The sequence below is a fragment of the Acanthochromis polyacanthus genome, chromosome 1 (assembly GCF_021347895.1).
Source record: "Acanthochromis polyacanthus isolate Apoly-LR-REF ecotype Palm Island chromosome 1, KAUST_Apoly_ChrSc, whole genome shotgun sequence".
In the NCBI taxonomy this organism is placed as follows: Eukaryota; Metazoa; Chordata; class Actinopteri; family Pomacentridae; genus Acanthochromis; species Acanthochromis polyacanthus.
In genome coordinates, this window is record NC_067113.1 from 59,221,497 (window position 1) to 59,243,965 (window position 22,469).

Below are 22,469 nucleotides of genomic sequence, written 5' to 3' on the forward strand. Positions count from 1 at the left end.
TTATAGCATAATAAAATAACTTAAAAGCGTAGTATTTGCCGAGTGCAACAACTCGGAAGAAAATTAATAGAACCATAAGGTCCAGGTATGCTGGAGCATAACTTCAAAATGCAGGCCATCAGGGTCAGATTTCAAAACTCTTGATGGTAAAGTATCTGACAGTTTTAATTTCTTTAAACATCCAAAAGTACTATGAGGCAACATTTACTGGCCAGTTTGAGGAACCTTCATAAGCATGAATGAAGATACATTCCAGAAGATAGCAGTGTAACCAGTGTAACCAGGTGGTGGAAACACAACTTTGTATAAGAAACAAACATGAACATGTCGAAATATGCTTGTTTTACACTAATCTGTTAGTCTTCTGAATATATCTGTGGTACTGATTTATTGAAATATTATATTATTTGGATTATAGACTTTTCATTTGTTTCCAAACTTTTGGGTCACCCTGCAGCGTTAGAGATGTAAATGTAGTGTTAGAGGGTAAATGTATTCTCCTGTATTCTCTGCATGCATGTCAGTAAATGTAGATCATCGTATCATTTAGATATCGTAGATCATCTGTAGTACCTGGTTGTTGTATTGTTTAATACTGTAGAGACCAGAGGAGGCATCACTCAGACTGCAGTTCATGTTGGCAAGCAGAGAGCATTGTGGGGGATAGCGAATAACAGGCACCATGACAAAGACTTACGTAACACGTAATGACTTCAAATAGTTTGTCTTGCAGCCCAGCAGGTCAGTGTTCCTTCAATCCAGTTACCTATAGAACTGTAGACATCGCTCAGAGGTAATTTATGCTGGCTAGCAGAGAGCATTGTGGGAGTTTAACTGACAATGGGCACCATGACAAAGGCTGTGGCCGAAGTGGCATACTAATGTACTACTCATACTAAGTGTGATGTCAAAGTAAGTATGCAGTTAGATAGTATGAAAAGATTGAGTATGCAACAAATACCCGGATGTATACTATTTCCGGAAAATTTTTAAGTATGCACGGTGACCACACTAGTCATACTCAACCGCCCCATAATGCTTTGCGAGCTACCCATCAAAATGGAAGCCTCCGCGGGATCTGTGGCCGGACCGGGGCGATTTTTATTTTATTTTATGTGGTTAAGTAGTCATCCTAATCACCCCACAGATTTGAGAAATAGGTGTTCTCTGACCAATGTTTTAAATTTGTCAGATGCCTCACAATGTGCTACTGAATGCTAGCAGCTAGTTGCAGCAGCTTGCTTTGCATACAGAACAAGTAGCAGCTACCTCCAGTAGCCTGCAGCTACAATTGAAACGATTCGCATAATCTGGCTAATAACTGCATGAGGAGTGCCGGCTTGAAATTGCCACATTAATTATGCGACTGTTTGTTAGCGTAAAATCGACCTGAAGCCGGCATTCAGCCGAGATACTTTATAGCTGTACTTCCGGTTTTTGTCGTCGGAGGTTTGAAATGCATTATGGGAAACGTAGTAGTATTCTACAGTGTGAACGGTCGGCATTCTAATCATACTTATAGTACGTAGTATACAGTATATACTCATTGAGAATGTAGTACGTTAGTATGCCATTTCGGACACAGCCAAAGACTTCTGTAACACCTCATGACCTCCGACCAGAGCTGACGCATACGTGTGGTAATCTAACACATCCTGTGACATATTAAATGGGAGGAAGTCAGAGCATTGTGGGGCTTTAGCTAGCAATGGGCCCCATAACAAAGACTTCTGTGACGGTTAATGACGTCCAACCAGAGCTTATGAGTTTAACACAAACTAGGATCCACTGGTACAGCATTTCTATAGCCCTTATGGATAGTGTCCTGTCTGTCAACTAAAACAGTAAAATCAGCACCGTATAAATGTTCACTGTGCTCATTCTGTGTTACTGAATGCTCTATTATTATCCCCCGCCTCCACGAAGTGGAAAAGGGGGATATAGGTTTGGCCTCCGTCCGTGCGTCCGTGCATCCGTCCGACATAAAGGGGACAGCTTTTCTCAGAGACTATTACAGCTAGGATTACGAAATTTAGTGTGTAGCTTCACACCATGGACACCTTGATCAAGTTCGAAAATGAGACCTGTGCGATAATATTTAACAGAGTTATGGCCCTTGATCACTATTTTGGATATAGACTCAGACATCACATGTGGCGGGGGATATTGATGACCATGTCGTCTTGTTGATTCATAATGCTGTAAAATTTGCGTCCTTACCCTTGTGCTGCATACTCTTCCTTTATGATACTTGCGTTACAACAAACAAAGGACTGGGTTCAGGGTTGTGCCAATATCAAAATTTAAAAATGCCTTGATTTGGCCCGATCCTGACCTCAGAGTTCGGGTCAGGACTTCCCCAGTTGGTTTTTTTGTTCTCTTATTACTGACGGAAAGGAAACACAGCTGTTCCCTCCTCAAACAGTAGAACTTATTATCTCTGTCTCTTTTTCTTGTTTCCATCAGGACCAATAGTCAGTGGAGAGAAGATCTGTTCCCCCTAATAAAGCCGACCCGTTCTGCTTCCTGTCCGGACCCAGAGACTCTGGGCCTGGTGAGGCTTCCTCACCCTCCCAGCCTGCCTCCCCCCGGCTCATCCACATCATCTCTGTCACCCTCAGAGCAAAACCTGAAGACCGTCACCAATGGTCAGGTATGGACGGGTAGTAACAAGCGTGCTGTTTAACTACTCTGAGTAGCTGAAATGCCTCAAAAGTACCAACATCACAGTTTTTTATGAAATTTTCATGAAATTCTAGCCACGATTAATTGATCAATGGTTTTGCTGATTTAAAGCTCTGAAATGTGTGAATATTCTCTCCGTCGGCCATTTTCTTTGGATGTTTGGATCGAGTTGGATTTAGTAGCTACAGATGTTTAGATCCTAGCCGGTCCAGAGGATGCTGACCCATCCTGTGCTGCTCCAGGTGTCCAGGAGGTTCGGTTCTGTTCTGTCCAGACTTCTGAGGCGAGACTGTGCGAGCAGCGATGAGGAGAAGGAGGCGGAGCTTCACCTGTACGCCGTGTCGCAGACATCCAGACTTTACCTTCACCTGCAGAGCGCCTGGAACAGCTTCCTCATCGTGAGTCACGGTGGCAGTTTTCGACCTAAAACCGGTTCTGAGGTTCGGTTGGCTCAAGCAGCTGCAGCTTTGGTCAAAATAGACGTTAAAATGTTTCAGTAATTTAGATTGAAACTGTGTTTTATATACAAGCGATGCTAAATAAATACATAAACAAGTGAAAAAATCCTGATCAAAATATACAGAGACCGAAATGGAATAATTAATTAAATAGGTTTTTATTTTGAAAAGAAGATTTTACAAAGGACTTTTTCTATTTCAAGATAAAAGAATGTAGAAGTTTAAATATGCACATTAAGTATTACATTTCTGAAAAAAAAAAAATCTAGACTGATTTTGAAACAAATCTTATCAGTTGATAAAACCAGCTGCAAAATAAATTCTTGTTAAAATATGCTGACATTAGAGCAGAATTTTTATATAGAAGGGATTTTCTGTGTCACTCCATAAGGCAGGAAAAAAAATCCATTTTGTAATTTTTTTTGGCAACAGAGAATGAATAAGATCAAATATCAGGCTTTGGATACACAGAAAATATTTGTCTTTTTGAAGCGTACTGATCACATGTTCTTGGTGGTCGCTGGTTGGTTTCCATTGTTTTCTTACATGTGAATGTTTTTTGGTTCAGAGGTCAACTCTGCTGTTAGATCCGCTCTACAGAAGGAGGTGCAGCGCTTCATCTGACTCTGCTGCTCCAGCAATCAGGTAACAAACTATGCTGTTTGTCGGTATACACTCTTGTTGAATTTCATGACAAAACACTGGTGAAAATATGGAGCACTGGAAAGCAAAGAGCTCATTACATTTCAGTGCATATCCAGATCACTTCATGTAAAACTGTGAGATGACCTTGGGGTTTTTTCTTTTATGATCCAACAGACTTTGCTGTTAGTTTTCTGTCTATCCAGAGAAAATAAACATCACAGGATAAATATTCTGCAGGTTTTGTTTGGTAATTTTTAGAAGTCTGCATCTTTGTATTCGCCTCCAGGTGCAGAAACTTGAGAAACCTGGAGCGTTTTGGCAGTGCACCATATGCCATCTATTAGCTGTAGCATGCTAATGGAGTTAGTATTGAAAGCTAAAGATGCTGCAGGATTTTTATGAACATTGTACGATGCGCAAACCCAAACTAAACACTTGCAACAACCTTTTTGCATCTGCGATTTCTCACGCTGTACAGGCGAATCCCAACTTGTTAAGCGACAACTGCAATAAAGTTTATTCCATTAGGACAGCTGAACATTTTTATTGAATTAACTTTACATTTGAAGGGTTTGGAAGCAGAGTGGTCTGACCCACTTTCTGTAGTTTTTGAGAAAAATGGGCTCAAAGTTTTGTGTTTTCAAGAATAATCTAAAATGGGAAGCGACACCTAAGTGCTATATTTGGGTTGAGGGCTAGACCACTTTTCCACTGAAATGTAGACCATAAAATATTACAGAAATTACATAAAACTCAGTTTGGATTTCTTGTGGGTTAGACCACTAACACTTCTAACCCCCTCATTTATGCTTTATTATTGACAGCTACACTAAGAATTACGTCCAATGAGACACTTAAATTGCAAAAATATTCTACTGTTCTGAAAATCCTGAACACACTGTAAATGTCTGCATGGATTCCTCTAAAGGGGTCTACACTGTACTGAGTTGTATCACGACAGGTTCACCTTGAAGTCCATTGTATCTGAGCCCCATTGACGGTGTTTTAAATAAAGTTTGTGTTTGTGCAGCTGGGAGCTAACGGCTCACCTGTTTGGTCAGCTGAGCTCGGAGCTGCTGCAGGATGGCATCAGTGTGGAGAGTTTGTATCTGCTGCTGCAGGAGCTGAGAACCGCTGGCCACCGCAACATAACGCTGAGGAGACTCTTCTGGAAGGTGAGAAGATCACTGTTAGAACCACAACAGATCATTCAAAGATGTGCGGTAACTTATCCTAAGACGTGATTAACGTACAATAAAACAGAAGCACCTGAGTGGGTCTAAGGTGTTGTGGGTATGGATACTTCCTGTTGAGTGAAGATCTTCTGCTTGTGTGTTTCAGTCTGGAGAGGTTTGTGTTTTCCTGGTTCAGACTCTGGAGGATTGTCTTCACAGCTGTCAGAGTCTCAGTGGGTCTTATACAGCAGATCAGCTACTGTAAGCTTCACTGTGTGTTAAAGTTGTGTTCATGTTGTGTTAATGTTGTGGCTTCATATGATGAACCTGTTTGTTACATCGTAGCTTGACTTCCTTCTACAGATTAAAAGCCCTCAAAGTAAATTTTAGGGCGAAGACTTAAAGATTTTGGTTCCGGTGTGGTTAAAGTTAGTTTGAGATTCCTTTCAGGTTAGGTTAAGGTTAAGCTTTTTTGTAGGGATTCCTGTGATGGAGGGGGCGCCCCCCGGAAAAGGCAACACTCCAAACCCTTTTATTTTTCTTTTTTTCTCTTTTCCTATAGTTGGTGCCTCTGGCCCTTTCTTTTAATATGTTAATTTTAATTTTTTACAAAATACCCCCCCCCCCCCTCCTTTTTAATCTATAAGGAGCAACAAGAAAGCTAATTAGCCCCCTGTGCCAGGGGATATTTCGGCTCCCCCAAGTTTCGGATTAGGTTAAAGTTAGATTATGGTTAGGTTAAGGTTAGGTTAGAGTTATGTTAAGGTGAGGCTATGGTTAAGCTAAAGTTAGGTTAAGGTTAGGTTAAAGTTTGTTTAAAGTTATGTTAAGGTTAGGTTATACTTACATTAAGGTTAGGGTTAAATTATTGAGATTATTATTCAGTTGCTTTAACAAAAAAGAACTTACAAGTTTTTAAAAAGTCTTTACAAAAGTTATTTAGCTTAATTTTTCTTGCTTTGTATGTAGAAACATTATCATCTATTTTGGATCTAAAAATGTGCAAACCTCATTTTGTAGATTAAACCATCAGGTGCAACATTTTTGCTTGAAAAACCGCTTAAAAGCTTAGTCGGTAATCAGAAGTAATTCCTGATTTTCCCTGTTGCTGCTTAATGCTAGTCTGTTTTCTGCTGCATATCCAGGTCAGTCAGTAGTTTCTGCCATGAATGAGCAGCAGGTTCATGGTTTTCACCTGCAGTTTGGTTTGTTCAGCTGATGTGTTGACTGTACACCAACATCTGGGTATTTGTGTTCAGACTAAGCACTGTGATCGTCCAGACGCTCGCCGTCATGTTCAGAGAGACGGAGGTGGAAGCTGCCAGAATCAACCTGCTGTCTGCCAAAAAGTAAACTCCACACCTGTCTGCCTCTTTAAATGCAACATTATCTGTCTTTTCTGTCAAAGTAAAGCATGTTTTTTATTTTGCCTGCATTTGTATATTTTGGCAAAATTAGCTTCATTACCAGTAGACGAAGTACCCCCTCCTGTTTGTATTGTCTGTGGATGTAGAGAAAACCATCACTGGGTTAGTTTCATACTAAAGACAACTAAAAATATGAATATTCTCAGGCAACTTAAGTTTCTTTAAGATTTCTTAGCAGGTTATGGATGTTTATTTGCAATAGTGGTTAAAACTTCAAAACTGTAATTTTTTAGCATGTATTTGTTTGCATCATAAATAATTTGCTTCAACTTCATGAATCTGCTAGTTTATTTCTGTTTAATATGGTTAAAATGTACATCAAATCGATATTTGTTTAGGTGAGGTTTAGTCGAATGGAAAATGTGTCACTACGGAAATATATTAGCATTTTTGAATTTAGCTATTTTGAAATACATTTTCTAGGTATTTTATTTAGTTCGAATTCATTTCACAAGTTATTTCATTTTCGAGTTTGTTATATGTTTTAGCACATTTGTTGTTTGACAGCATGTGCAGTATTTGGTTCAAACTTAATTTGAAAATGTTCAGCAGATATGGTAGGATTAATGAAAATAACCATACGAGAAGAAAATGTGCTGTGCGTACTTTTACAGAGTGTCTTTATTTTTCTCTATTTTTGATGAAAAATTAAAACATGTTTAGGTAAATACTTGCTAGTAATAGTTAACCTCTTAAGACCTGCCATCCACATATGTGGACATGTTTTTGTTTTTTGATTTTTTTTTCCCCAAAAGGGCATTTTGTTAATACTAATAATAATATTACTACTTCTACCACTACTACTACTACAAATAATAATAATAATAGTAATATCAATGTAAATCTAGTAAAAATATATATAATGTCAATGTAATAAACAAAATAATCAGATATTAGATATTATCCAGTTATTATATTTATTGGTTACTGCTAATCCCAGGTAAGTCGAAAAAAACTAAAATGCAAACCAAACCAAAACTCGGGTCTTAGGAGGTTAATGTTCTCTGCTCTAACTTGGTTTTTCTTCCTGCAGAGGAGCTTTGGCCTCCCAAATGCTGCTCGCCTTGATTTGCGATCCAGAGCTACAAACACAAAGCCGAGAATCACCGACCGACTCTGAGGTAAGCTGTTCTCTGCGGACATCAACAGAACGTGATTAAAAAAATCTGTTTTTCATGTATTTTATTATCGTCTGTCTTTTAGCTTCAGACCTTACTTGCCGAGTATCTGGACGCATCCTGTTCTCTGCTGTTTGAGCTGCTGCTTTTAGGCCACGAGGTGAGTTCTTAGACAGAAGATACCGATATAGAGAAAGCAGCGTTTAAATGACGACTTCCTGGAACAGAATGTGTCCAAAGATAAAGTTTAAAGAAAGATGGTGGAATGTTTTGAGAGGAGTGACTTCAAAAAGAGCCAACAAACCATGAATCAAAGACCCAATATTCCTTCTGGGCACATCGGATCATCAACCATTCAATGATGTCTGAATGGAGAGCTGAGGCAAGGAGTGTGAATAATAATCTCCAAGTCACCAAATATACCATTGTTCCACAACTGACAGAAACAAGAATGAAGTAAACTGTATAGCCAACATTTTATGGCAATCATACAGTTGGTGCAGCCAAACCAAAGAAAAGCTTGATCAAATGAAATCCTACCTACATTCCAAACAATTAATTGGTCGCAGGAAACAAAAATGCATGTAATCTGTAGACAGACTCCACCTGCTAGCCTTATCAAGCATCGTAAATACGAAAAAATAAAGAATTTACTAGGGCTGGACCCGAATATCCGAATATTCGGTCGTTATGGTGGTATCCGAATATCAATTTTAAGATCTGAATATTTGGAGCCCAGACCTCCAGCCCACCCCCACACCCCCCCGGACGATTTGGATTATTCGACTCGTCCCTTCATCTCCGTCTTCCTACCCATTGGATGATGTCTCTGTCGTCTGCCCCAGCCTCCTCAACAACAACAGAGGACCCAGGACAAAACCCTGAAGAACGCCATGAAAACAAGCAGATGATGCCATAAAATTAGAGGCGGCACCAAAAACACTTTGCATGACTTTGCATCACAATGAGACTGAAATTTATCAAGGATGTTGTATTCATCCAGAGTAGTCTCCTTGAGTCCCTCATACATGTGTCACCGTAAATGTAATTCTTCTCAGGGTTCTCACCAGGATTTTTTTTTTCAGTGTAATGGCAGGTCCTCCTGCGTGCGCGCAACAGTCGGGAATGCACATGAGCGCGCGCATGCGCAATAGGCAGGAACGGGTCAATCGACAGGAAAGTACGGCTGAGGTGGGGAGACATAAATTAACCTAGATAGGCACCTAGTTGATAAAAACAAACGCACATGGCGTTTATCTGTCAAAATAACAGTGCAGCGGCCCTAATCACAGTGATAACCCTTCCTGTTCGGCCTCCGACCATGGTCAGGAAGCCCGGAGTTAACCCCCTTCACTTCCTCAGCAGCCGTAGAGGCAAAGACACAGGAGCCCAGCCGCATTGAAGAACACTGCAGCCTTTATTGTCTATCAACAGTGGCTGAACCGCACAGTACCACCAACCCAGCAACTACACACCTTCTCTTCTCCTCTACCGAACCGACTGAACGGACTGCCGGCTCTCTCACTCGCGCTGCATTCAAGGTCGCTTGGACATCTCGCTCTCCCCCTCTCTCCCACACACACGCTGCTCTCTCTCCCTCTCTTATGAAAGAGCCACACACACTCATAACAGCATAATCTTTGAAATGCGCTGGCGTAGCGGCCCTAATCACAGCATAATCTTTTAAACTGACAGCGTAACGGGCCGTTACAACTGCGTAACGGGCCGTTATGCTGAAATGCGCTGGCGAGAACCCTGCTTCCACTTCCAAGTTTACTTATGGAGTACCTCAAGGCTCTGTCCTTGGACCTTTACTGTTCTGTGTACTCCAGAAAAGCTCCACTTCCCATTTTTAATTGCAGATCTATTTCCTATTTGATAATAAAACCAATTGGACAGATTTTAAAAACTGGTTCCTTCAGGTCGCTCTGAAGTCAAACTCATCAGATGTCATTTATCAGTCTTACGTTTCTCTCTCTGACTACATTAGACTTACAGTAACTAGCTGTCGCAAAACTATTAACAGTCCTCATAACTCTAGTTTTAGCATCCCTACACTGCTTACCTGTATGTTTCAGAAATCACAGAGTTTGTTCTCTGGTAGTAACTCCTTGACTGAGGTGAAAATAAGAGTTTTGGGAAACTATGCTGGGCTTTTCCCACAACTTTCTGATGTTTTATATACAAAATAGAAGGTAATAATCAGTAGCAGCCTGTTGACTGTTTTTTATTTTTTGAAAACTAATTAGATGTACTTCTACTTGTTTATTTTTCAGACCAACAGGTGTTCTCCTGTTGACAACCACCTGTCAGTCGGCTGGATGCTCAGAGTCCTGCAGCCTCATCCTCACCTGGTAAACATCGCCTCACACGTTTGTCTTCAATCTGTTTTTCTACTATTATAATAAAGCACAGTGACCTTTATCTGCCCCTGCAGGTGTCCTTCATTGGTTACCAGGCTCAGCAAGTGCTGCTGGTTCTGTCCAACCTGCAGGAGTCGGTTCTGAGTCCCGTTCAATCCGTCCTGTTGTTCCAGCGCTGTCGCCTCCTGCTGGCTTGTCTGCAGTACAACAGCCAGCTGGCTCAGCACCTGCGCTCCAACTTCGGAGAAGAGTTCAGGTTTGTTGTGCTGATTCTCTGCTTTGCATTAAGATTCAGTCAGTAAATCTGACAGACTCATAAACCTCCCAGACAGTAAATCAGTCAGCTAAAGTTCAGACGGCACAGCCAAAGGCAGCTATTTTATGTGACTAAAGTCAGAGAAAGAACAGTTAACTGCACAGCTACAGAGGAAAACAGCTAACTACACAACAAAAGACAACTGACTAAACAACTAAAGTCAGCTGAAACCACAGAAAGTGTTTTTAAAACAAGTCTTAAGACCCACTAAAGTCAGCTAATAACACAGCAAAAAAGTCCGGGGTAAAATAATTATTCAGACATAAACAGCTAAAAATACAAGTAACAATGAAGCTAAAGTCACAGAGAGATGGCTAGCTACACAGCTGAAGTCATGGAAAGACGGTTACATTTTATATATACATCTAGTATAGCAGACCTCCACTATATGACAATGTTAACGTCTGAAAATAACAAGAGTTTCAGTTGGTATTTGACAGTTTCCTCTTTCCAGGTACTCTGTGAAGCCGTCATGTGTTGAGGAGAAGCTGCCGCCTCAATACCCGATCAGCCGACCAACTCTGCGACTGGTGGAAAGTATTCTAAATCGTATGCTGCTCAGATGATCGAAAACAAACGTGCTCTTATGACTTTATCCCATGCTGAAGGACAGAGGACTTGGACAGTGTGCCTTTACTAAAGTTTTGGAACTGTAAGGCCAAAGGATACTCTACTGAAAGTTCCTGTATTCTCATTTACTGACTCTCAGGACAGAAAATGTTCAAGCTATAAAGCTGTGCTCCAAGACTGTCACCCATTACAAACCAGCAGAACACCATACCACCAGTTCATGCTGACATCCAAGGTTCCAGACTACCGTACTGTAGATACTGCTGTAGATAGATGTTAAATATATTGTATGTCTGACATTTTAATCTGTAAAGTGTGCAAAGAGTGATGTGCACTCTAAATAAAGCAAAGTTGTATGAAGGACATTTGTTTTTCCTGAGACTGGAAATTAGCTAGCTCCATGGCTAATGTGGAAGCTGTCGTTTCAACACAAGTTTCTTTTTCACTTGAGTAAATTTTTACGTAATTGTGTGTTTTTGAGTGGAAAATAACTGCTTTAAGCTTTTTATTATGACAACTGCAGACACTATGGACATGTACTGTTCGCTGCAGCTTTAACAATATAGCTGTTTATCTAAGTCTTTAGCTGTGCAGTTAGCAGTTTTTTGTAACTTTAGCTGTCTTTAGCTGTGTAGTTAGCAGTTTTTCTCTGACTAAACTACATTTTTCTGTAACGATGTGATAGCGTCATTTACAAAATCAAAAAACGTTTCAACAGCTTAGCTGATCTTTTGGTGACGTAGCGCGGTAGCGAACGCAAAAAGCTACATTAAAAATGATTAATGTTGAACTGCTTGAAGCGGAGCTTTCTGCTCTGCTGCAGTCTCATCTCACACTTTTAAGGATCAGACAGTGACATCATCTTCAAACGCCGACATGTCTGTCTCGACCAATAGAAGCGGAGGAACTGTTGATGTCGTCATTCAACAATCCCTTCCTGCGACTTCACTGGATCCACACACACAGAGACGCTCGCTTCAGTTCACTGAGAGATGGCAGAGAAGGAGGGAGAAGACGAGGAGCAACCGAAGGAGTCAGAGTCACCGTGGCCCTATCTAAATAGTTATGAGTTTTTGTGAAAAAACGGAGAAAAGTTGTTTTCAGATGCCTACTGTGCCAGCCCAAGGCGAAGTTTCTGTCAACTTCAAAGACGTCAAATACAAATCTGAGAACCCATATACAGGTGACTACCGAATATGCACAACCAGCAGCAATTAGCTAACCACCACATGTCAACCGCAGTGTAAGATGCACACACAAACGAGCTACTTTTCAACATCTAAAATTCACGTGGCAGTAAATTAATTAAATTAAGCGTAAGGTTGTGGTGGCAGTGTGTGAATGTGTATAAATTGGGGGATTAAATAATTAAACTGATACATTTAGGAGGAAAGGAGGCAACAGTAAAACCAAAATCTGTCTTCTTCAGTATTACTGTTAACACTAATGAGCAAATGGCTGAAAAAAAATAACAGAAAGGGTAACAAAAGTGATGGCATAAATGATTAAATATCTTAATCTTACACTCAAGACCAAAATTGAGTTAAGTAGTAGTGGATACAGCACTTTGGGAAAGCATTGAATGATTTTACATAGATATTAGACTTAAGAAATAGATCTTGATTTAATACCCAACATGAATACCCAAATTATGTATATTGTCTTACTATAATATTGTAGCCTAGCCATGCTACACCCATGTTTCTGACGGCACAAGGGTCTAGGGAAGCTCGACAGGGAGGGAGGCGGGCTAAAAGGTTGTCTATCAAATCCCTCTGCAGCAATTGGGTAGGTATACAACCAATCAACGCAACGAATAGGCTGACGTAGTTCCGAGAGCACCGGCGGATTGTGGCTAGGCTAAGTCCCATTAGCTTCCCAACCAGCGGAGCCACGGATCCAACTGGTATATTAAGGATTTGCCATATCCCATTGGCATAAGTCCAAATACGTCTTTCTTCTCAATGAAACACTTCAGTGCCGTCCTTTGTTTATCTTTCAAGTTAAATTTTAGCTTCAAATCTTTAAGGGCTGTGGCCAAAGCCGAGTCGAAAGATAACTGTTTATTGTGCGCTGGTTGTTTCTGTCAGAATCGTCGCGCCTCTGTCGTCACTTCGTTACGCCCGCCTTCTGACTCTACACTTCATGGCGATTGGTCCGGCCAGTTTTAGGAGAATCCAGCCTGGAGCCTTATGGAGGGTAACTAGACCCTCCCTGGCAGAGAATTAAATTCGTTGCCGTGGGTTGTCTAGCGCGGCTAGGCTAATAATATTGCTTACTTTATATGGAAATTATACCAAATGTAACCTATTATACCCTCCAATGTAAGTGGTGTGTTAATATAAGCTACTGCAACTTAATTATCAGATACATTATGTCTGCAATACAAACTAAAAAGAAAATCAAAACAATAATTTCTAATGTAAAAAGGTTGATTCATTTTAAATATAGCTCCACATATTCCTCAGTGTATCAACTTACTAAGTTTGGAGCAGTGAACAAAAATGATGGTTTAATAATAAACAAGTCAGCATTTTCTTGTCTCCGTTTGACTGACTTCATTAGTCCCTGAAATTTTTTGGTAAGAAAAAAAAGTAACTTGAATGTATTAAGCTACTTTGGTCATATTGCTGTAGCTTAGCTTGCTACATTTCTGTGGGTCATAGCTTCAGTGTAGTAAAGCTTGATTTAACACAGAGTAGCTGGTAGCTTAGCTCATTATAGTTTCCAAGTAGCTTGCCCAACACTGGTTACAGAAAACCTCACTAAACCACATGGAGGGGCCTCAAGATAGTCGTCCAAATGAAACCGTACGCAAACCAAACTAGCACAGCCCAAATGTTAAGTCTCCTGCAGCCTACCAGAGAAGCTCTTTAAACAGAGAATCAGGACAGGAACTCTTACCTTCTGGACAACCAACGTTGGTTCACAAGCAAGAAAACAGAATGAGTCTGACCAAAAACCTCTAAAGACTCACTACAGCCAAGATAAAGACACAACTCAGCTGCACCAAATCCACTAATCACTGCATACATTAGCACCATGTGCTAACTGTGGCTAAAGAACCACATTTACCAAGACAACTGTCCAGTACAAAGCCCTAAAACACACCAAGAAACACATTAAAGATGATTTTACTGCTGGAAGCTGCAAGCCAACGCCTAAAAAACAAAATAAAGCAACGGAGCCAAACCTGGTTCAGTGAAGAGAAGAAGAGGAAATGTTTGACTGCAGACATAAAGCAGGAAGACACTGAGCTGCTCAGATGTTCCTGATCACACCAAGCAGCCACCTGGACAGCCAATAGGAACACAGCTTACTGGAAGTCCAGAGGGCCGGCTTAGTGAAGGAAATTTAGTTTAAAGTTGAAGCAGAAAGTTACCAAAGAAAGTTGAAAACCACCTTCTGATCCCTGAAATCTCTGAGTTTTCACACATAGAACACCTGAACATGTCAAACTGGTTCCATAGTAGAACCTTCACTGTAAAACCGTCATAGTATGGTGTGTTGCTCAAAAACATTACAACCGGTTGTCTGGGATCGCCGAATAGTGACACAAAAACAGGACAAACACTGGTTTCCAGGGGATTAGGAGGGTATTTATTTGAAAGAGTGAGTTTACAACAACACAACATGTGAGCAGAAAAATCACAAAGTCTGTCTTTAGTTCAGCTGAAAATATTAGTTTTTGTCTTTTTTATTGATCAAACTTTTCAGGAAGTAGATGAAGAATAATTAAAGCTCTCATGTAGAACTCCAACTTCTTTTGGATCCTTGAGGAGAGTTTAGTCTTAGAGTTTGTAAAGCTGTTGAGTTTTTACAGTCACATGGATTGTTTGACATTTAATAACCAAGTCCTGAAATAAAATTACAGTTGTGGATTTCTGTCATTTAGTCTGGACTAAACAAATAACAGCAGCAGAAATCTCAAACGTCATTATGAGGAGTCTGGATTGAAGTTTCTCACTTGATAATGATAAAAACATGAAATTTAGGTTGGTTTAAAGGAATATTCCACCTTAAATCTTTGAATGTTGACCTAAAAGGTTGGTTTCAGGAAGTATTCCACCTACAAGGCCCTCACACATCCACCTTAAAGGAACATTCCACCAAAAATCCCTGGACATGCACCTAAAATGTTGGTTTAACTGAGTATTCCATCCAAAATCCTCAAAGAGACCTGAGGGGCTGCTTAAAAGAAATATTCCACCTAAAACCTCAACATAGGGGAGTATGTGTAGCAGTGACAGCAGAAAGACGTCCTCTCTGGGTGGAAGAACAGCGTCTGAGTGGCAGCTCCCTTTCTGCTCTTTTTTACTCACTAAACTCAAGTGCCATGGAAGACTCAAGTAGTTGACGTTTCCTGCTGCAACCTTCTCTTTTTCAGCTTCCTTCCACGTCTGATTGCTGCCAACCTGGTTTATCTTGACATTTCTGACCCTTTTTCCGAGCTTTGACCAATCCAAGAACATGAAGTACATCATCGGCATCGGCAGCTTAACCAATGGAGGGAAAACCACCCTCACCAACCGCATGATCAAGAACCTGCCCAACTGCTGCGTGGTCCACCAGGATGACTTCGTCAAGTCCAAGATCAGACTTAAGTTGGTGAAGATGGCTTTAAGCAGTATGATATCATCACTGCTCTGGACATGGATGCCATGATGAGCAGGATCTACATGTGGCTGGAGAACCCAGTGAAGTTTAAGACGTCTCCTGGTATTAATAACACCCTGGGCACAGAAATTGTCCCGAAGTCCAACTACAAGGAGGAGGAGGAGACTCACATCCTCATTGTGGAGGGCTTCCTGCTTTTACACCTACAGACCTTTGACGGACGTGCTAAACCGTTACTTTATTTCCATCCCATATGAAGAATGCTAAAAGAGGAGGTCCTCTAGGAAGTCCACGGTGCCAAACCCCCCCGGCCTGTTCGATGGTCACGTCTGAACCATGGACCTGCAACACAAGAACATCTACTCACTGTGAAAGATTATTGAGAGCAGCTTTTTGTGATTTCTATGCAGAACACTATGATGTTTGCTGAGCTGTGCACTATTGAATTACTTAAGAATGTGGAATATTGTTACTGTTTAGTATTGTTATCATGTTTACTATTAAATGTATAGAGTGCTACTTACTGTATTTTAAAATTTACATTACTGCACAGAACGTTTCAGATTATTTTACCACAGATCAAGGGTACAGATTGTTGTTGTTCACTGTGTATTGGGTAGTACTCATTTTGATTGACTGATTAGCATACAGAACCCTATGATGTTTCTGGTTTACAGCTGAAAACTAGTTGCTAAAAGTACAGAATATTATTTCTTATTTTAGGTGTGATAATTGACAGTAAACATTCTAAGAAGTGGAAATTGAAAGGGTTGTATAAAGTGCTGTTCTTGCACAACATTTGCCACTTAATTGCCCTCAGGATACTGTCATTGAGCTTACCAGTTTTACATACAGGCAGAGGCTGCAGCTGATGATGCTGTAATTCACATAAACAAGGAAACCAGTCCATCATAATTTGAATGTTAACAGTCCAAAATGAAAAGGTCATATACAGCTTCCCTATTGGATTAAAGAGCCAAAACGAAAACAATGAAAAATATTTTGTAAAAGCGAGAGGTCAGTAGCAGCTTTCATTTTTTTCTTACAACTTTTCGGTGCCCCCAGTCATTGCCATTCAAGCAGCTGTGAAGTGCATTCTGGTAGTGATGTTTTGAATGGTGTTTTAAGAGATGGGGTGTTTTGGTCACTCCTTGTTTGCATAAAGTTGAGGTCCAGGCTACTTTGTGCAGATCAGGGGCCTCATTTATAAAACATTGCATAGGATCCATACTAAAAGTTTGCGTACGCCGAAAATCTGAAATGGGCTATGCCCTTCGCCCCCGATTTATAAAACTGTGCGTAAGCACAGCTGCACGCAATTTCCCTTTTATAAATCACACACCAGCTGGAAGATTGTGCAAGTAGATCCACCTCACATCCCGCCCACAACACACCCACATTTTACCATGAATGGGAAATGCAAAGTAACTCATGAATGTATCTGTATATAAATAAGCTGCTGATCCACGGCATTTTACGCAGCGCCGGCCTGCAGTCTTTTCACTGCTGTGTGTCAGGATGAATGAATCATGTGTTGACCCAGGCCACCCTGCCACTAAATTTGTTATGATCATGTCCGATGTACAAATAATTTGTACACTGATTGAATGTACATTTTTTTCAGTTCACATAGACAAATTCATCTTCACTCGGATCCCTTACAGCAGTCAGTTGCGCCGATTACATTTGGGAAACCGGACATCACTGCAAATTGCCGTTTAATGTTGGCCTGTTCACCCACAGTGTAAGGAAGCCTGATGTACTGGCTGGTCATGTTTATAATGTCATCCAAAACAGCTGGCATTATTGCGTTGTGGTGTGACGCATGTGGGCCTGCATGCCTGAGTGCCTGTACAGGGCTGATTAATGGTTGGACGCTCATCCCATTCTGCTGCATATGGATAAATAAACAAAATTATTTACTTTTTTTTTGCCTTTTTACTGTGATAGTTGCAGTGAAGAGTGACTGGAAATGGGGAGAAGACATGCATAAAAGGGCTGCAGGCAGGAATCGAACCCAGGCCACTGCATCAGAGACCAGCCTCTGCAAATGGATCACCTGCTTAACCCAATGAGTTATACAGGTACTGGGTGATCAGTAAACAAAATTATTTAATAAAGAGTAGCGCACCGGCCCAGATGTGGACCAGCCCTTGGGTCAAACGACCGAAGGAAATAACGTTCAATCCACCCCTGTTGATATATGAACATAGTTCTGCAAATACAGTCGTAGGCCGAATGGCGCACTATAAGAACATCTACAACAATGAGGGTTTATCCGGCTCTACAAGTCTAATATGTGATAACAATAAAGGTTTGAGATCAATCTGGTTTCAATTCACCACTTCACCCTCTGGCACTGCCGTTCCCTCTGTCTCCAAAATGTGCGTAAGCAAGCATCAAAGTTGGCGCACCGGTGCGCACATTCTCACGCCAAGTTTGTTTGTAGAAATCACAATGTACACAGCGTACAACACTTTCTACGCAAAGGTTGTGATTTACGCCACTTTCTAGCCCTGTTTTGTGCATACGCAAGCTTTATAAATGAGGCCCCAGGGCTGTCCAGCACCACTCACTGTCTCTTAAAACTTCCAAAACTAATCAAGTAGCTGTTGTTGACCTGAAATGAAGACAGATTCAGTCGCTGCAGAGACTCAGGAACACATTTTAGTTGACAACAAAGTTTCCAGCTAAGTCTGTCAGGTTTGAAATCCAGGAACATCGAATCAGGTGCAGTCAGTGTTTGTGGGGAGATACAGTATCTTGAATTTTGAGGGTAATTCAAACAGATTTGGCTCTATGTTGCTAATGGATGACGCTAACAAGTCGAATCACATTTTTAGAGCAAAAGTTTCTAATATAAAGTCATTACTAACATTTTAAGCTGCATGTTTGTGTGAATGCAAATTAATGATGTTCATGACCTCTTTCTGTTTTAAGAACCTTCTGAAGGCTCTGCTTTACTGTCAGGATAATGATCACTAGCTAGCTGAATACAGAAGCTAACACTGTGTGTATTGGGTGAATTTTAAAGAGTTTGAAAAAACATTATGGCGGCGTGATCGAAGTGTCAAATGAGAAAGCGTTTTTTGGCAGCCAAAAGGGAGGTAATATTGTGAGAAGAAACTCATGATTTTTACCATTAAAGACATAAATTCACCATTGAAAAAATGAATATTGCTTCAGGTTTGAGTAGTAATTTGATGAGAAAATTATATAAATCTATAAAGAAACAAAATTCAGTATTCATTGAGATTAAAATGAAAACTTCACAAGAAAGCCTCTAAAAGTCAGCACAGAAAAACATAAGTTGAATTAACGTCATAAAACCACAGATGCAGACAGTTGAGTTTTTAACTTATAAATTTGTGAATTTTCTTTGATTGAGGAACAGATTTACAACAGAATACCTCACAAATTCTCTCGAATATAGTGATATATTTACAAGAAAAAACACACTAGTTTGTGATGAACAAAAACTTGTGGTTAGCGTCATAACTGCTGAAAAAACATTTTAACGTGAATCTCAGCAAACTGCAAGAACAACGCTGTTTCCTTTTCAGGACTAGAATTAAAATTATGTTTTTTCTTGCAAATTTATGACTTTATAATCTCAGGGAATATTCACGTTTATGTAGTACATTAGGAAGTATTTGCTCATAAATTTATCACGTTAAGTTATCATGTGCTCAGTATTTTTTTATGACTTTGTACCTACATTGACCCATCCAGTGACTGAAACACTGGCAGCCTTCTGCGTTACTAACACTGTTTAAAAAGGAAAAGCTTCCTTAAGTTGATTTTTTAAAAAAGCCACATTTGTTGTAAAATGTCCTTCAAACAGAATCATGGCTGCAATTCTAAACATTTAAGGTCCAAGTTAACAGTTGGTAACATCACATTTTCCTTCGTGTGTCAGATTTGTGACGGTCATTTTATCGTTCACAGCTTGGCGTTGAGGCTGCTGCACAGATGCTGCTGCAGAAAACTCAAGATCTTCTTCCAGGAATCCTCCTGAGCGTCCGAGTGAGGTTTGGTTAGACCTCCCCACAGTATCATCACTGCAACACACATGGTGATATTTAACAGAGGATTATTCCTTCAGTCTGCATCGGAAACTACTAAACATCAACACAGTTAAAGAACTTCAGCAGTTACATCCATCGATCAGACAGAACCTTCTGACCACTGACAAGTGAAGAGAATAACACTGATCATCTCTCCATCATGGCACTTGTTAGTGGGTCTGTCCTCTCTGTCCAAAATGTGGACATTGCCGTTGTCAAAGGAACATCCTTTATCCTCCAGATGCAGGTGGACTGCTGAGGTATTCCCTGATGGCTGTGGCCTCTTACAGCAGGATGATGTGCCGTGCCACAAAGCAAAAATGGTTCAGAAATGGTTTGAGGAGCAAACAACCAGGTTGAGGTGTTGACTTGGCGTCCAAATCCCCGAGATCTTAATCCAGTCCAGCATCTGTAGGATGTGCTGGACAAACAAGTCCGATCCATGGAGGCCCCACCTCACAACTTCTAGGACTTAAAGGATCTGCTGCTAACATCTTGGTACCACAACACACCTTCAGGGGTCTACAGTAGTGGAGTCCAGGCCTCAACGTGTCAGGAACCAACACAATATCAGGCAGGTGGTCAGAATGTTATACCTGATCAGTGTAAGTGGCTCCTTACTGAAAAGTCCGTCAACTCTGGTTGGCATGTCACAGTTGAGAAGTTACTAATTAATAAAACACATGATGGTCTGTGGCTGGCCACACGGTGGAGTTGTTGGTACCAATTTTTCAATATGTAGAGGATATGATCGATTTCACTTTTTATATAGGTCGGACCAAAATCATTACTTGGAAGGCTCCAGTGTGAGATTTGCATGTGTAATTAATACGCCACTTTTACTACTTCTGCAAATTCTGGTTTAAACTTGGCTGTGTTTTTATTCATATGACTTACTTTGCATTATTGCACATAACGCATTACATCAAGCAGTTTCTGTATGAAATGTGCTCTACAAATAACCATTAGCGCCACCGGCAGGTGAACCTGAAGCACATTATACAGACTTACTTGGTGACCCAAATGAACGACACATTCAAACGTTATGGCAGTTTATGCATCTGAAGTCACAGCTACAGCAGTGTTTGTAATAAATTACAAAGGGATGAGGCCTTGCATGAAGACTGATTCGTGAATAGCAGGGTAAGCATCACGTCTGGTGAATATCGTACTAAGATGTGTCGAAGAGAGTATGAAACTTAACAGAAACATCAACGACCTTCATCAGTCTCTTCACAGGAAAACACCTAAATGTAAAAGTTTGTTGAATTAGTCTAATATTCCATAATCAACACTCATGTTCACTCACCTTTCCTTTTATCTATAGTCACAAATTTAGTCGACCTGAAATGAGGTGAGAAAGGCGGTTCGATCAGATGTCCGGTGTCAGAATAGTCCAGTCTGCTCAGCAGGTGGTCATTCCCGGCTGCACGCATCGTCTGAGTTATCTGAAAGTCAAATCAGAATAAAGCTCAGACTGAGTCTACATCTTTGGTGATACATGTGAATATAGAGGTGAAATTTTGACACTCAGCGGGTTTGCTATATGACAAAAATAGGCAACTAGCATGCTGTTTAGGCTAACATAGCGGCTAATGTTACCTTGCCACGAGTGGCTAACAGCTTGTTTTGTCACAGGCTTTGCTTAGCCCCGACCTCTTCCAACTAGCCGCTACTCTGCTGGTGTGTCTCCGGTCTGTGTGGCTCTCTGCAGCTGCTGATCAGAGGATTGAGTGCAGCTGCGGGAGCCGCACACTTGTAGCTCATTACATCATCTGCATCTGCTATTTAGACCGGCTTCACACCGTGTGACCCAGTGTCATCTCTGGCCGCCACAGCCGCGCTCCACTGGATGTCGTAAGCGCCGGCAATTTCCCCCTCGACTGCCGCCCCTCAGAATCCTGCCTTCCCTCTCCCTCACCCGTAGTGAGTTTCTGGCTTTAGTGGCCAGTTTAGTTGGCATTAGTAGTTAGTTTGGTGTTAGCATTGTGAATAAAGACCTGTTTAATTCCAGTCTGTCTACTGCCTGCTCTGTATGCTCTCACTTTGGGTTCGATTTTCCATCCATCCATCTATCCATCCATTTTCTTCTGCTCGTCTGGGGCCGGGTTGCGAAGGCAGCAGGCGAAGCAGGTCACTCTAGACATTCCTCCATCCAGTGACGCTTTCCAGCTCTTCCTGGGGATCCCAAGGCGTTCCCAGGCCAGACAAGATAAATAATCCCTCCAGCGAGTTCTGGGTCTGCCCCAGGGTCTCCTCCCAGACGGGCGTGTTCGGAAAACCTCCAAAGGAAGTCTCCCTGGAGGCATCCGAATCAGACGTCCAATCCACCTCGACTGGTTCATTTCGACGCGAAGGAGCAGCGGCTCTACTCCAAGCTCCCTCCAGATGTCTGAGCTCCTCAGCCTATCTCTAAGACCGAGCCCAGCCACCCTACGGAGGAAGGTCATTTCGGCCGCTTGTATCCACGATCTTGTTCTTTCGGTCACTACCCAGAGCTCGTGACTACAGGTGAGGGTTGGAGCACAGATGGGCAGGTAAATCGAAAGCTTCACCTTACAGCTCAGCTCCCTCTTCACCACGACAGTTCAATGCAACGCCTGCATTACTGCCGCCTGCCCATCTAGCACTCCATTTTCCCATCATTCCTAAACAAGATCCTGAGATGCTTGAACTATTTTGCTTGGGGAAGCAACTCGATCTGACTTGGTTCAATTTTCCTCCATACCTTAACATGCTTTGACTAATAATATGTTGCATAGGCTAAAAAACAGTAACATTATTTTGTTTTGGCTAAGGTAGCAGATGATGCTGTTTAGGCTAACAGTAACATTGTTTGGGTTACTGTAGTAGCTAATATGACCTTGTTTAGGTTAACACTGCAACTAATGTTAGATCATTTAGGCCAGTGGTTCCCAACCTATTTAGCTAGGAGCCCCCGTATCAGCTGCACCCCAGCCCCAGCAAAATAATACTGACTCATTACCCATTGCACTGGAAGATGTTTGATTCAAGCCCCTATATTTGC

At 41.2% G+C, this 22,469-nt stretch overlaps 2 protein-coding genes across 3 annotated transcripts in view; one reads left to right on the forward strand and one right to left on the reverse strand.

Annotated features, from left to right (window-relative positions):
* The window catches only part of c1h12orf56 (chromosome 1 C12orf56 homolog), a 36,680-nt gene extending 25,563 nt beyond the window's left edge, over positions 1 to 11,117 (forward strand). The window contains exons 4-14 of the mRNA XM_051949760.1: positions 2,467 to 2,653; positions 2,928 to 3,083; positions 3,712 to 3,788; positions 4,819 to 4,963; positions 5,130 to 5,224; positions 6,223 to 6,312; positions 7,424 to 7,511; positions 7,594 to 7,668; positions 9,785 to 9,862; positions 9,946 to 10,127; positions 10,642 to 11,117. Coding sequence (XP_051805720.1) covers positions 2,467 to 2,653; positions 2,928 to 3,083; positions 3,712 to 3,788; positions 4,819 to 4,963; positions 5,130 to 5,224; positions 6,223 to 6,312; positions 7,424 to 7,511; positions 7,594 to 7,668; positions 9,785 to 9,862; positions 9,946 to 10,127; positions 10,642 to 10,753 — 1,285 coding nt within the window. The 3' untranslated portion in view covers positions 10,754 to 11,117. The remainder of the gene's footprint in view (positions 1 to 2,466; positions 2,654 to 2,927; positions 3,084 to 3,711; positions 3,789 to 4,818; positions 4,964 to 5,129; positions 5,225 to 6,222; positions 6,313 to 7,423; positions 7,512 to 7,593; positions 7,669 to 9,784; positions 9,863 to 9,945; positions 10,128 to 10,641) is intronic.
* A 3,217-nt stretch (positions 11,118 to 14,334) lies between these two features.
* LOC110945274 (acyl-coenzyme A thioesterase 1-like) overlaps positions 14,335 to 22,469 on the reverse strand; it is a 39,281-nt gene continuing 31,146 nt past the window's right edge. For both annotated transcript variants that reach the window (XM_051949826.1, XM_051949819.1), the window contains exons 10-11: positions 20,751 to 20,889; positions 14,335 to 19,435 (exon numbers count right to left, since the gene is read on the reverse strand). In XM_051949826.1, the coding sequence (XP_051805786.1) occupies positions 19,317 to 19,435; positions 20,751 to 20,889 (258 nt within the window). In that variant the 3' untranslated portion in view covers positions 14,335 to 19,316. The remainder of the gene's footprint in view (positions 19,436 to 20,750; positions 20,890 to 22,469) is intronic.